Source organism: Typopeltis vanoorti, chromosome 2, assembly GCF_054136105.1.
Source record: "Typopeltis vanoorti isolate ZY-2024b chromosome 2, IOZ_Tvanoo_1.0, whole genome shotgun sequence".
In the NCBI taxonomy this organism is placed as follows: Eukaryota; Metazoa; Arthropoda; class Arachnida; order Uropygi; family Thelyphonidae; genus Typopeltis; species Typopeltis vanoorti.
Window position 1 is genome coordinate 6738113 of NC_143550.1, and position 16841 is coordinate 6754953.

General features: G+C 36.5%; 1 protein-coding gene across 4 annotated transcripts in view; it reads left to right on the forward strand.

Annotated features, from left to right (window-relative positions):
- Window positions 1-16841, forward strand: part of Ent2 (Equilibrative nucleoside transporter 2) — a 419356-nt gene that overhangs the window by 171910 nt on the left and 230605 nt on the right. For all 4 annotated transcript variants that reach the window (XM_090410153.1, XM_090410162.1, XM_090410178.1 and 1 more), the window contains one exon: window positions 3270-3412. In XM_090410153.1, coding sequence (XP_090266279.1) covers window positions 3270-3412 — 143 coding nt within the window. The remainder of the gene's footprint in view (window positions 1-3269; window positions 3413-16841) is intronic.

A 16841-nucleotide genomic window follows, 5' to 3' on the forward strand; every position in this document is an offset into this window, starting at 1 on the left:
ATATATTGGCCACCAACAATACTGCTTTTAATTTATCTGTTAGTAATCTCTATCTGAATAGATAACAGGACTCTAGTTTTGATGTAGTTTTTTTCACTATAGGTCAAGCCTTTACTCAATGTGGTGCGAGATATATGCAGGGATTTTCGGGATCTAAAGTTTTTCAGGAAAAAACTAAATTGATGTTTATAATTAAATCCTCAGTATTCATTAGCATTTATACTTGCTCATTTATTTATAAAATGAATGCATTTAAATTTTAATTATCAACGTTATTAGATGATTGGCTGCTCACCTTCATCAACAGATATATTTGAATCTTTTGCGACAATTCCTCTATAATTAAATTAATTATTTCTGGCAAAATCATGTCCCAATCTCTCAAAATCCAGTTGCAGAAAAGTTCTAATGATGGTCTCTTAATCAGTCCCCCCCCCCCCAAGATCAAGTAAAAGTCGGTGCTCTCTCACTCACACATTTCCTCTACTGGTTGCTTCCATCTCTATGCATATGATTGATGTGTGGTATTAACAAAAGATTGCACGACTCAATGACAAAGGCAAGCCTATGATTGTTGAGTTGAAATGCTGATTCTCTTCAACCGAATTCCATAATATCTGTAATGTTAGCTATCTATTATTCACTATCTATTTCTTAAATTCACTATCTATTTCTTTTAACTTATGGATCTGAGAGCTGGGTCAGAAGTAAAACGCTTGACCAAAGACCAGAGACCGCAGATATGAGAGTCCTGAGAAAGATTAGAGGCGTGAACAGATGGCATCAATGGCAATATCATATTAAAAATGAGGATATTAGGAAAGAACTTGACATTGTCAGCATCCAGGAATGCGTTAGCAGAGCTAATCTCAAGTGGTATGGTCACTTAAATAGAATGGGAGAGGAAAGATTAGCAAAACAAGTGTTCTCTGCCAGGTTGGCAGGAAAACGACCCAGAGGAAGACCAAGATATAGGTGGATTGATACAGTACAAAGTGCCTCAGACAATAGAAATATAAGATCTGATAATGAAGTTTTAAACTTTTTTCGTGTGAACTATATATGAAACATTTAAATCTCTTTCTCCGTAAATAAAATCAGGTATGCAAGATATACACTAGGAATACAGTAGTTTTAACAGTTGACCAAATGTATTACTTTTTCATACTGTGCATATTGTAATCTAGCTTGTCTCTGTGTATATTTATGTGTACTCCAAATAATGACCTTATTATGAAGGTCTGAAGGCTTGAAATGTGGAAAGGCAGCAGGACTAGATGATATTCGACCAGAAATGCTGAAGTATGGTGGTATAAAAGTCTTACAGTGGCTGGACTGCATGGTTCAGAAAGCCTGGACAGAGGGACGAATTCCCGATGATTGGAGTAGCGCTCTAATAGTATCCATATATAAAAAGGGAAATAAAACTAAATGTGAGAATTCAGAGGTATTTCCCTTCTGGCAAGATCTATGCAAGTATACTTGAGAAACGGTTGAGAAGAATTGTGGAAGAAAAGCTTGGTGAAGAACAAGCTGGATTCAGGCCAAATAGAGGCTGTCAGGATCAGATCTTCACTTTGCGACAAATAGTCGAGAAAGCATGGGAATATAATAAAGATCTGTATTTAAGTCTTGTCGATTTGGAAAAGGCATATGACAAGGTGCCAAGAGAGAAGCTATTCAATACGCTGCAGTTATATGGTGTCAATGGGGCATTATATCAAGCAATATTTAGTCTTTATTTGAGTTGTAAATCAGCAGTTAGAATTGAAGGAAGTACAGGAAGATGGTTTAATGTTAAATCTGGTGTGAGACAAGGATGTACATTATCCCCTCTGTTATTCATTATCTATATGGATCACATTATGAAGGAAAGTGGTATTAAACATGATATCAAAATTGGAGATGTTAATGTCAGCTCTTTGCTTTATGCAGATGATGTTATACTTCTAAATAAATCCACTACAAGTCTGCAAGATTCTCTGACTAATTTGAATAACTGTTGTAATAGATATGGTATGAAAGTCAGCATTAAAAAGACAAAGACAATGAAAATAGGTAGAATTGTTGAAAATGTTGAAAATGGGGAACATGTGGAACAAGTAAAACATTTCAGCTACTTAGGCACGATTTTTACTGAAGATGGTAAATTAAATATGGAAATAGACAGCAGAATCAACAAAGCTGGTATGGTAGGCAGTCAATTGAATAAAATCATATGGAATAAGAGAGAAATTAGTCATAACGCTAACTGGTTTGAACACAAGACAGTGTTCAAACCAGTTTTAACTTATGGATCTGAGAGCTGGGTCAGAAGTAAAACACTTGACCAAAGGTTAGAAACTGCAGATATGAGAGTCCTGAGAAAGATTAGAGGCATGAACAGATGGCATCAATGGCAATATCATATTAAAAATGACGATATTAGGAAAGAACTTGACATTGTCAGCATCCAGGGATGCGTTAGCAGAGCTAATCTCAGGTGGTCACTCAGGTTAATCTCAGGTGGCGAGGAAAGATTAGCAAAACAAGTGTTCTCTGCCAGGTTGACAGGAAAAGGACACAGAGGAAGACCAAGATATAGGTGGATTGATATGGTACAAAGTGCCTTAGACGATATAAATATAAGATCTGATAATGTTGGAGTTTTGACAAGTAACATATTGATATGGAGGAAAATTATAGATAGGAAGTTAATAATGATGTAAATTTTTCATGTAGTGCTATCATATCCTGTACACCCCTTGAGGGTACATGTCAGGAATTTGATGATGATGACTATGAAGGTCAGTAATAATTATGTTCAAATATAATATATCATATATATATATATATATATATATAATATACACCAAAATAATTACATTCAGTAATTATTTTGGTATATATTAAATTGAAGTTATTACTCTAACACAGTTGTTTCCATATTTTTATAATGAGTGTTTATCACGATGCAGCTATGAAACTATTAAAAACATTTTGGTTGCTTGAAGGTCATCATTCAAACTAAAAGTAGTAGCTATCCTTTGATATAAAAAATGTTTGGTATTGTTGTTTTAGATAATTTGTTATAGTGGATCAATGTCAGGATTGAAAAAAAAAAATTTTTTTTTGTGCTTGAATTTGCTTTAATTTTACAGTTGGAAAGAAACATTGCTTTGCATATTAATCCTTATAGATAACAATCCTTTATTTCATGCTGCTTAATTAAATGACATAAATGACAATAATTATAACTGCTTTTATTTACAATGAGATTTCATTTTCAGTATTTTGTAGATTACAAGTTAAAAGTTAATGACACTGATAGTACAACTCAGCTGTATCGCAAAAATTTTTTGTCATATTTGGGTGTTGCATCCCAAGTTCCAAACGTCATGTGTAATGCCTTTAACCTCTTTTTCCAATTTGGGTGAGTTTTATCTTATATTTATATTCTTATTAATACTGCATCATATTTCATAATATTTGCTTTGCATCTATTACTGGCCATCACTGTTGGGTTAAAACTGACTAAACATCAGCAATAGAGTGGCAGGACTCATAACAGTAGGCTGATATACACTATTTAGAATGTAAAAGATTTATAGTATTTATTCTTAATGATTACCTTTAGGTCTCTGTTGTCTTAATTTTGTGAAATGTATGTGCGTGTTTGTATATCCTTTCATATTCCTACTCTTAAAGTGGGCAGATAGGTGGAATATGATTGCCCAGCTTTCATGGTTTATACTGACTTGTATCAGTGGTGGTTTTGAAAGGATCATAAATCAAAATGTGATGTTCTGTAGCCCCCTTCTACCAAAATAAAGACAATAGTCCATTCAGGATGACAGCTGGTATGAACTTCATGAGTAATTCCTGCTGTGTACTGAAATAAACCTTATCCTACAAAAATTTGCCTAAAACGGTATTTCATGTTTTTTTTTTCTAGCAAACAATAAATAAAATCTTAGAAGTAAACAAGACTATTAGTGCTGGAAGGGGAGAGAATCAACAGAAGACCATGTACTGTGACCACTGTTAGACCACAGAAGCGTTATATGTATCTCAAGATTCCCCCCCCCCCCCTTTCCCATCTTGTATAAGTTCGAGAATCGATAAGCACAAGCCAAATTGTTCCTTTCACACTTGTACTTTATTTATATTTTGTTTCTCTTTGTTAATGCAGGCCATAACACTTAATTGCATATTAACATTTTTCAAAGTAAAATGTATGATGATCGTGACAGACATTACCAGATCATGGGTCAAGAGTTGCCATGGTACCAAAGATGCACTTGTTGGCACTATGAATGTATCTTCCAATTAGGAAGCTGACTTGTTTACATCAGCTATGCCAGTTATTGTCCCCTCCTTTTAAAATTACTAATACATACTAATGTTCATTATTTGGACCCTCCCATCTTTGTAATTGGATATGACATAATAAAATTGACTGACTGCTGAGGGTTTCTATGTTATTTTTGATTTTAATACAGACTGTACATGTTCAGTTTACTCTGAGGATTTCAAGCAAGTGACATTAATATAAGCTGACTTAACATTTCCTAATTTAAATATTCATTTTGGATTTTCATTGTTATAATTTCATATTCTTCCATTATTATTTGCATTTGTACTTCATGTAGTTGTTTTGTGTGCTTTAGGGTTCCTGGCAATCCTTTGATTCTGTTGTCATTGTACAATTACCTACATTTTGTTCTATTTCCTGCCATTTCTTCTATTCTTGTTCCCACCATTTCTTTTGTTTCATTGGAATGTGGTGGAGGGGGTGAGAATTGATCTCCCCCTCTAAATTCATAGCGAACCTTGTGCTATAACAGATTATTTTTATGCTTCCTAGAAATTTACTGTTATTTAGCAGAATTTCTCCTGTTTCAGTCTGCCTCAGTAATTCCAATTATTTTGATGGCATTTCTGTAGTTTTTCTGCTAGTTGTGAACTTTTACATTGATAATGCATATTTTGAATTCTGTTGATGTTGAATTTGAATATGTTCCAGTAGCTGAGTTTCATGTTCATGATTTTGTTTAACCACTCTACCGGCCAAGACTTCTATAGACGTCAAGGTTATCATGGATGCGAAGTGTATATTAAAATTGTAATACCATTGATATTACATTGAAATATATGATGGATACGAAGCATATGACGATGCGTATTTGATCCATAATTGCCGGTAAGGTGGTTAAACCAACGTGAAATGAAATTTTTTTTAGCTTACTCCAGAAGAGTGGACATTAGGGTAGAAGCACTGAATTGGTTCTCAGCATTCTTTAAAGATTATGTGGAGATCGCCTAGTTGTTTAGTTTTGCTTTTAATTTACATATGATTTAATTTAATTTACTTTCCTTTGAAGAAGAAAGGTAAGAAGGATATTAATAAAAAAAATTTCCAAGCTCTCAATCAAAAATAACCAAATTCACAAACAGAACTGTAAAACTATGATGGGAGAAAAATAAAAGGATTTCTTTTTTTTTTTTTTTTTTTTTTTTTAGTGCTTTTTTTTCAATGTATTGACTTATAAATATATGGATTTCACACACAAATAATAATAAGAAAAAAAAACTGTCAAAGAATTACAATAGTGGAAATGAGGTATATGTGCACAGCATCTGGGCATACGTTAATATAATGAAGAAATAGAATAGGGCTACAGTTGACTCTCACTATGGCAAACACCATTATTAAAAACTCGTTTATAGTAAACTAATGAAAACCTGATCACATTCCCATAGGCATAATACTACTCTAAAGAAAATTTACTTTAGCTAACTCTCTACTATAACAAATAATTCCTGAAGTCTCTACAAGTTTGCTATGGTGAGAGTTGTTTGTGGAAGTAAAATCAGTAATAACAGAGAAAGACATTACTGACCAACCTAAATTGAACATTTAAAGAGAATGAACAGGAAAGAAACAGAGGATGAAAAAAAAAAATTTTAAAAAGTGTGTAGATGAATGAAAGACAGAAACATTCGCCTGACTCCATTCCATAAAATCCTTAAATGCATTCCATTTAGTGTTTCTTATCACTATTTCTCCCTTTAATTTTAATTCCTCTATCAAGGTTAAATAATCATTATCACACAGCAAAATAAACTTCCCAAGTAGTTATATTTTTGTTTATTCTTTTATCCAAGTGTATGTATATTTCATGACTAGGCCGCTTGTATATAGGCCTAATGACTTCAATGTCTTAGTATCCTATAATGCAAAGCACATCCTTATGGACATGTATAATGCTATGCATTATAGGAAGGGCAACTGCCGACCAGTTTTGATCTTTATTGAGGTCTCATCAGTGGAGCCAAGAAGAGATAACAAGATCAAATTAATGCAGAAGTCATGTATATTCCATATACAAGTAGTGAAAAGATGTATCACCTTATTATTTAAAATACTCTGAATCAGAGATAGTTCTAGAAAGTTTTTCACTTGGTTATAAGTTTTGACCTTTATTGAGGTATATTGAAATGCAGAGATACCTCTCCAGAAACTCTGAGTGATCTACAAGATCAATCTAAATCTCATTGAGTGACCCTAAATGATCCAAACTCATCACTCCTGACAGGAAACTCAGTGGTGGCTCCAGCCAGTGACAGGCAAAAACCAGCCACCAAGCAGAACCACTCTACTTCCTGGGAAGCAAGCTACCATTAGTGGGAGCCAGACCCAAAAAGGATAAGGTTAAAGTGATGCAAAAATAATGTATATCCTATATACTAGTAGTGGCTACTAAAGGGCTGTCAATGTGCAATATATAGCCTCTCACAGTCAAGTCATCCCCACCTTCCAGCGGCATTACCTGTTTCTACAAACAGGGTTCCGACAAGCATTGTCCCACAAAATCATATCTTCTCTAGTTGGAGGAAATGCCAACTTAACCTCTAGGTTGTAGATGTCTTTCATCACCTGGTGAAATACCACCACCTTCACCTTGCTTATTAGACACCTGAAGTGGCTGTAGCCATGTTTGATCACTAGAACAAGAGTTCTGGTTTTTGTCTCCCCCCACACACTCTTTTCACATGCAGTGAGAGTGATATCCTCAAAGACTCCAATTTCACTGTAGGGGGCCCAGACCCTCCACCATTTGAGGATACAGCAGTAAAACGGTTCTGCAGGCCAGCTGGCGGTTAGTACATGGGACCAAACCAGATAGTAACGAACCTGGAGGCCTCCCGATCAGCTAGCAAAAAAGTCTCGCAACCATATATTTTACCAGTTTGTTACTGGAGGAAGACCAAATACTGTGGCTGCAAGGGAACTGTTGAGGCCATGTACGGACAGGAGACCAACTCCCCTCTGTGTGGGCAGTATGTTTGTGAGTCTGTCACCTCTTACAGCTTTCCCCACTTCCCTTTTATCTCTGCCTCACCAAACACAAAAAACTACAACCAAAAGAAATGCATTTTTACTGCAGATCTCAAAAATTCTTCCACACAAAATATTAAAAAAAAAAAAAAAAAAAAAGAAAAATCCAACCAAAAAAAATCATAAAAGACAACAAATCCAAACAACCCACCAACACTCTTACCAAGAAAAAAAAAAAGTTACCACATCCACCTAACCAACATTCGGGGAGTAAACAGCAATATAAACGACTTGCACCACCAGCTACAGTCCCCTAAACCAGAACTACTATTTCTTTCAGAATCCCAAATAACAACCTCAACAGCCACTATACACATCAACTGCCCAAACTACGCATTACACAGCTCTTTCCACCACAAGGGTGACACATGCATTTGTGAGAACCGACATACCAAGCCAGAAACTGCAAATCCTTGAATCTCCACTGTTTGATCTGCTTTGGCTCAAAATTTCTCTACCAAATCAACCTGCCCTTTTCATATGCTCCCTCTATTGCTCTCCAAACTCTGTTGACCACTCTGACCTCTTCAACTTTCTTTCTATAAAGCTCAACTTTCTGCAATCTAAGTACCTCAATAGTGAGATCATTCTTACTTCAGTGTTCACAACTCATTGGTTCCCCTTCTCCAGTTTCGCCAATCAAGCAGACAGAAATGCTGAGGTGTTTGCCATCATCAATGATGTTTCTTAGATCATCAATCTTTCTGCCAGAATACCAGACAATCCCTCCAATTTGCCAATTTGACCTCTTCCTAACAAACCCCACTTCCAGGTATACTATGGTTATTGGTTCTCCTCTTGGAAGCTCAGATCATAACTTCATACAAGTCTCTTTTGCTGCAGAACAACCTACACCCACCATTCACAGTCTCATGTCCTTTGGCACTACAAGGGTGCCAACTAGGAGGACCTCTGTGACTTCTATTTCTCCTTCACAGGGTGCGACTGCTGCTTCAGTTCTTCTGATCCAAACATCTGCTCAGACCGAATAACAGAAATCATCCTCACAGGAATGAAAGCTTTCATCCCCTATTCCAGTCCAAATTCTCAGCCACCATCTCAGCCTTGGTTCTCAAAAAAGTATGACAATGCTGTAGAAGAAAAAATCTCTTCTTACCACAACCCCAGCTGCCCTCTCTGCCTGTACTGCAGCCCACAAACAGCTGTAAAAGAATCATCACCAAGTCTAATCAGACTTCAAAAGGACCAAATGGTGCAAACTTGTCTCCTGCCCAAATGGCAGTCGCTCCTTCTGGTCCATTGCCAAGGCCATTGGATGCAACTTCTGACCACCCAGGTTTTCACCACTCTCGCATCCAGATGGTAGTGTAGTCACCTTATCAAAAGACAAGCTAATTTACTTGCGTAACTGTTCTCTTCCGATTCCTGCATTGATCACCTGTGCAAAGTTCCCTCCACTCCATAAAGAATGATTCCCTTCAAGTCTCCCATAGTTTTCTGACAAAAAGAAATCCGAAGAATCCTTAACAATCTGAACACAAACAAAGCATCTGGTCCTCATGGTATCCCTCCTGTTGTGTTAAAAAATTGTGCTTCTCTTCAATCTGCCCTATTCAACTAGCATTCACCCGACAACATAGAAACAGGCCTATATCCAGCCCATCCTAAAGAAAGGGAATAAAAGTCAATCAGCAAACTGTCATCCAATTGCTCTCACTTTTTTCCTCTCAGAAATTATGGAGAAGGTCATAATCAACCACCTCTTGAACTATCTAAAGACATACCAACTAATTAGTGACCAGCAGTATGGATTCCGCTACTCAGGATATACAGCTGATCTTGCTTTCACCACCAAGCTATGGACTCATGCTGTGGAGAAATTTGGAGAAACTCACATTGTTGCCTCAATATTTCAAAGACATTTGATCAGTTTTGGTACAGGGGCCTACTTAGCAAACTGGCATCCTATATTCTGCCTTCCACACTCTGTAACTGGATGGCCAATTTTCTCACTGATCACTCACTCACTACATGCCATGGTGGACAGTTTCCTCTTCTCAGATTTACCCACCAATGCAGGAGTAGCTCAACGTTCTGTTTTTTCAATCACTTACTTCCTCTTGTATATAAATGACCTGCTCTCACCGACTTCCAATCCTAACCATAGCTTTGCTAATGATGGTATACTCCATTCCTCCCTTTCATTTGACAAGCATGTTAGCATTCAAGCATTAGAATCAAGATCTACCATGACCAAGGACCTGAACTCAGATCTCCTAGCTATATGCCAGTGGGGCAAGAACCGAGTTTAAACGTGGCCATACCAGCCTTGAAGATGATCCACGTGAGGGACATCTAAAAAGTGTAACAACACCAGAAATCATTGATCTCAAGTGCACGATATAGTATTGGATGACTGGTGAGTCAAAGTGCATGAAATTGCTGAGACTATAGGCATTTCAAAAGAATGTGTAGGATATATTTTGCATGAAGAATTGCAAATGAAAAAGCTTTGCACAAGATGGGTACTGCACTTGCTCACAGCAGATCATAAATGCTCTTGCATGAAAATCCCTGGACAATTCTTGGAGCGTTTTAACAAGAATAAAACTGATTCTGTGCATCGATTTATTACTATGGATGAGACTTGAATTCACCATTACACACCTGAATCCAAACAACAGTCAAAACGGTGGACAGAAGCCGGTGATTCAGCGCCAAAGAAGACAAAGTCGGTTCCATCAGCAGGAAAGGTCATGGCATTGGTGTTTTGGGATGCTAAAGGCATTTTGTTTATTAATTATCTTGAAAAGGTAATTCATTGGTCAAGTAACCGGGGGACATTATTCCGATCTTTTAACCAGACTAGAAGAAAAAATTCATGAGAAAAGACCTGGTTTGCAGAAGAAAAAAATCATCTTTCATCAGGACAATGCACCTGCCCACAAAGGTTTTTTGGCGATGGGAAAATTAAGGGATCTACACTGAATTGTTCGAACATCCACCTTATTCCCCAGATTTGGCTCCCTCTGACGTCTATCTCTTCCCAAAACTAAAAATCTTCCTTGCTGGTCAGCATTTTTCTTCGAATCAAGAGATGATTGCAGATCTTACTGAGAACTACTACTGGGACAGAATAATGGTGCTGGAGCATCGCTGGAATAAATGTATTAGTCTTAAGGGAGATTATGTTGAAAAATAAAAAGAATTTTGAAATTTTAAATTCGTTTTTTCATTGTTAAGCCAAGAACTTTTCAGACCACCCTTGTAGCTTTTGCAGCTGCCAAAATCTTGGTGTAATTTTTCGCACAAGAACTACTATACAGCTTCCAACTCTATACAAAGCCCAAGTCTACCCTTTCATGGAGTTATTGCTCCCATGTTTGGGGTGGTGCACCAAAATCCTCTCTAAGATTGCTCGATTCTATCCAGAAGAGGACAGTCTGGCTAGTTAATGATTCCTCTCTCATAGACGCTGAGTTTCTGCTTTGTGCCTCTCCTACAGATAATTTCATGCACATTGAGTGCTCTGCTAAATTGTCACTGTTATTCTCCACTCTCCTCCAAAATCATTAAAACAAGAGCCATCACTGCTAACCGTTCAGTTAGCAGTGATGGCTAGGAATAAAACAAAATGAAGAAATAGAAATAGAATGGCTTAATATAAAAACAATAGTATGTAAACTGTTGACTATTACTTGCTTGCTATTTATAAGCCACAGTTATTAGTTATTTTTTTATATATTCCTTTCTTATTCTCACTATTCCTCCTTACTATTGTGTACTTAGTTTATCTACCTTTCGCACTACAAGTTTTATGCCTATGGATACTAGAAAATTTATTTGATAAGACTGCGGCACCAGTATCTTTTAATTGACATAAAACTCAGTAATACGGCTAGTTGATTTCTCTCTCTCTTTCTCCAACACAAATTTCTTTAGTAAAACTTTGTGGTCTATTTGCACTTAACTATACGCTTCGGCTATCTTACTTGGTTTCCTGCTCTTAAGTTCGCATTTATTTAGGAACAGTGCATTGTAAAATAAACAATCAGGCAGCACTCTATTGACATATAATTAAAACACATTTATTGACAATAGAAACAAAGTACATTAAATAAGCGATAGGGAGGTTACTCTCTCTTTACCTATCCTTATATACTTTTGATATAAAGAAACAAACTTTCCCTTTTCAATATTAAATGACTAGACAATGTAATTACTCTGTTACTTCTCTGCTAAAAAAATCAAATTGCCGAGACTAATTTACTCATAAAGAGATTAGCTAGCTATAGCAAGTTATCTTACAATTTATATCCCAGTTAACAACAAATCAGAAGACTCTTATAGATATTTCTTATTACTATTTCTTATCAGTCCATCTATGGCATATCTCCTAGATTACAAAAAGAATGTACTTAAAAGGATGTAACACACTTACAGAGGCTCATTATCACGACACCTTCCAAAAGTCCTGCATCAAAGTCACTATGGTTTTTCTTTCATCTCAAGCCTTAGGATTCCGTCCGGACAGTCTTGTTTCAGGGGGCGTTTCGTCAGAATATCAGCCGGTCTTGGATTGCAGTCTTCCTGGTACTCTCAAAAGATCAGGCAAGAAGTTTCAGCTTACAGGCTTAAAGATCACTCTGCGGCTTTTAGCTTCAGTTGACTTCCTGAAGCACTAGGACATCCGATCGGCACTTGGCATCAGCTGTTCTCCTAATTTTTTCTTCTGGCGTGGGTCTGCCATAAAGTCTAGTCCTCTGGGTCCGACTGCCTCTGGCTCTCTTCAGTAACAGTGCTTCGCCTCTCCTCTAAGTAACTGGGGCTTGCCTCCCTTCTTGATAACTGCGCCTCGCCTCTGCTATCTCGGCAACTGGACCTCGGCTCATCTGTCAGCAACTGGACCTCGCTTCTCCTCTCAGCAACTGGACCTGATCTCCTCTCACAATGTTCGGCTCAGTCCCCTTTTATTTTTGCCTTCTCAGGACCTTGCACCAAGGGTTGTAAACCATGAAGAAATCCGCAGTTCTCCTTGATCTTTTTGTTAAGGCCGGGCCGTTCTTTCTTCTCCTTTTCTTGTCGGGTGCGGAAACTTCTCTGAAACTAGCAGATTTCTTTGATACTAACTTTGAAGGTGTTCATGCGCAGAGCTCGCAAACAACTCTCACACACTTAATCGTAAACAATTTTCTTGTGCTCTTATACATAGCTACTATACAAAACTTCTGATGACAAAGCATTGCCTTTGTTTTTGACATTCTAGAAACTTTAGTTAAAACAGTAAATACAATCAATTTCCATAGGGTTATTTACATTAATATTTAACATAAAATACATAGAGACAAACAAAGTTATTTTTGTAACAGTTCTCATGAGACTTGACCTCTGTAAAAATCGATGTAAAGCGTTTTGGTATTTCTAAGCTACATCAAATTTTCCTTTCATGAAATAATTTTAATCCATGAACGTAGGTAAAAAAAAATTTTTTTTAATCTGTCTCTGGGTCGGACAATATTCAGATTTGTCTTTTAATTTTGAGCAGGGATGGCTGTCAGCTTGACCTGTGGGCTCTTCTTGGCACAATTGATGTTGTGATTCTTGTCTGTCATTACCCCTTGGGCATTTTACCCCCTTATGATACCCTGCTCTCCTTCTAATTCTCCTGTTGCCTGGGCAGTGATTTCTGTTACTTTTCTTTAATATGTTTACTTCTATCACATTCTTTGCATTTTTATTTGTAGCCTCTAATTCCTCTTTCTCATTTGCCATCACCTTGACACTGAAGATGTGTAAGGTTCTTTTACCTGTTCAGAATCTCTAACAGTTGGGGAATCAGACAAAGAATTTTCCCTGTCTTTCTTATCAAAATTTCTATTTTTCCTTGCTCCTCCCTTTTCTAACTGGAAAATGTCATTTCCTGTGTTGCTCTCATCAACATTTTCACCAGCGCAACGTCTTTGACTACCTCTCTGCCTGGCAACTTGGTTAAATCCCAAAATGGAAATCTCGCATTTAGGGAAATCACAAAAGAACTTATGTTTCTCTAAAAAATCAGTTCTGAGTATTACCTTTGCCATAGTTTGAGAGGATTCTGGGAGAATCAACGACTCTGGTGAAATATTTAACTTAAAATCCGGCAGCCACATGTTCACCTTCACTTTCTCCGAGACATAAATGGTGGGGTTTGTTATTCCCTTCAATATGACAGGTGTTCTTAGCTTAGTGATACCATCGTATATTTGGGATCACAACTTCCTGAACAGAGATCCGGTTATCACTGAAACTTGGGAACCAGTGTCTAGCAAAACTCTGCAGTTTAGCCCTCTTATTTTTCCCCTTATTAATGTCATGGAATTTTCATGCTGATTTCTAATGTTTCTTGGCCGCTGCTAAGTCCTCCGTGTGGGATGATGGTGAGTCATTACCACATTAGATTCCCAATGCATCCTTCTATTTGAGTCTCTTCTACTGCTATAGCAATTTTTGGCAGTGTGCTCAAATTTATTGCATCTATAACACTGAGGTACCTTCCTCCTGTTTTCCCTTTCGGTACACTCTTGTTGAGATCCCAGCTGTTCCTTGGAGGTTTTCTTGAACTCCCCTCATTGGTTTAGAATGAGTCAAGTTTACCATCAAGGGCTGCTGTAGTCTTTCTACCTCTTTTTTGATATAAGAGTGTATTTCTTCCATGTTAATAGACTCTGGAACTGTCAATCTGTTGTGGTCTATTTTATTTACTTCTGTGGCCTGATTTTCCTCTTTTTCTTCCTTCAGTTTACTTTTTTCTTTAGAATTCCCTGGATTTTTCTCTTTCTTAACCTCAGTTTTTGGATCTGACACCTCTAAATTTAGGATGAAGATCGCCTAGCCTTTCTTCTTTTTCTTTTATGGCCTGATAGCATTCTTCCAAGGTGTTTATTTTCCTTTTGTACGCTGTCTCTTTATATTCTTCTCTTACTCCTAACCTGAATTGGTTGAAGACAGCCCAATCAAAGTGGCTCTTTTCATCACTGGACACGCTCAGGCTGTTAGCTAAAGTGAGCAGCCTACTGTACAAATCAGTTATAGATTCCTTTTTTCTTGTCTACACTTTTGCAGCCTCCACAGGTTCGGACCCATGCTTTTAATTTTGGAAAACTGAGATATCAGGGTATCCTTGAATTTATTGTATTTCCCCAAGAAAATCTCTTGCCCTCTTAAATAGAGAAATTATGGATATAAAAAATGCTCTGAAATCTGTTTTAACGGTTGAAACTTTCAATACTGTAATGCGCATATCTCCGAGTTCTTAGTTAAAGGTCTTTAATGATTCTCATGACAAGCTAAAATGCAAATTTGAATCACTGGTCAGCATACCTAGATCCAGTAATAATACTATTGATATAGATAAAGTAGTTATAAAAGTTTCCGGACGTCCACTAACAGACTGTGAACGTTTCGTTTTATCAAAAGAATCTGATTTCGCTGTTACGCCGAATAAGGTGCCACTTATGGATTTTTTTCATAACATAGACAGGGGTATTTGATCCTTATTCCAAAAAACAGCCAACAGATTATGTTTTGATTGTGCACAAATTCTTTTTCATGCCAAGCCTCCTCATCCTAATCTTTCTTACTCTGAATTTAAAGCATTGAAATCACTGAAGAATAACAATAATTTAATTATTACGAAAGCTGATAGGAGGAAGGCTGTAGTGATTCAAGATAGGAAGGAATACGAGAGAAAAATGTCTCTTCTACTTTGCGACTATTCAACTTATAGGCCTCTTACATCGGATCTTACCTGGAGTCAATTGAAGAGACTTAATTCTCTTATAGATAATGTATCTACATGGAATGAAGATCAAAAGAAAAAACTTAAAACCTTCTTCGGTCGTCCACCTAGATTGTATGGTCTTCCAAAAGTTCATAAACCAGGCATTCCGTTAAGACCAGTTGTAGATTGTATAGGTTGCCCCACTTACAAAATCTCAAAATTTTTATCAAATTTACTCTCCTCTTCAACTAGAAGAACTGATACTTATATAAAAAATACTTTGGATTTCAAAAATAAAATTTCAGATCTTCCTTTGGACATTTCTGATATCGTGATCAGTTTAGATGTTGTTTCTTTATTTACAAATGTGCCTCTTTCGGAAAGCATTGAATTACTACAACAGGAATTTCCTTCAGACATTGTAAACGTATTTGATTTTGTAATAAATTCTGGTTATTTTTCCTTTAAAAATAAGTTGTATCAACAAATTGAAGGAACAGCAATAGGTAATCTTCTTTCTCCTGCTATCTCCAATTTCTTTATGGAACATTTTGAACAACATATCTTTGACAACATTTCTCCCAGACCTACTCATTGGTTCAGATATGTCGACATTTTTGCTGTATGGAATGGCTCTTTGGATGAACTTCAACAATTTCTCACTAAGTTAAACACATTTCATCCTAGGATCAAGTTTACCCTAGAAGTAGAATCAAATAAGCAGTTAGCCTTTTTAGATCTTCTAATTCTTTGCCAACCAGATGGCAACCTACATTTCTCAGTTTATAGAAAGAAAACTCATACAGGCCATTATATCCAGTGGAATCTCATCACCATCCCAGTCAAAAAGCAGGAACTATTAAAACACTGGTTCAACGGATCCACTCCTTTTGTTCTTCAGACGATCTTTTACAGAAAGAACTACAATATATAACTTTTTCCTATCTATCTAATGATTATAAGAATTGCTTCATTAAAATAACTTTGAGTAGTTTTAATATGTCTTCCTTTTCAAACACAGAAGAAATAACGCACATTACTATCCCTTATGTATAAGCCATCAGTGAACTTATAGCAAAAGTTTTAAAACCACTGAATATTTTTGTTGCATTTCAACCGTTTAGAAAAATTTCCACCTTTCTCACTTCTCCTAAGGACAAGCTTCCGCATCTTAATCATCCTGGTGTCTACCAGATTCTGTGCTCTTGTGGATTATCTTATTTCGGATAAACGGGAAGATCTTCCTCTATTCAGCTAGAAGAACACTAATCTTATATTGAATACTTTAAACCTGAAAAGGCTGGACTTGCAGAAAATGCCATCTTCACTAGACGCAGAGTTTATTGGAGAAAGACAAGAGTTCTTCACAAAAGTCAGTTTCTCATGGAACGCCTTTATAAAGAAACATGTGAAACTCTACTTCATTCTCCTAACTTAAACAGATCCTACGGCTTACATCTATCCCCTTTATGGGAGATAGTACTTTACAAATCAGCTAATCTTTCCTAACTTTTTATTGTATTGAATTTTTTTAATTTTTTTTTTAGGAAAGTTATTGATTTTTTTAGTTATCTTACAACAGCAACTTAGGTGGCGCTTTTTGGAATTGTCAGTTATTGTTTAATTTGAGCTTAATGTACTGAAGATGCCTGTGACACACAGGCGAAAATTATACTATTAAATAATCTTTGTATGTGAGTTCTTTCCGTTATTAATTTTGTATCGATAGTTTTAATCTTG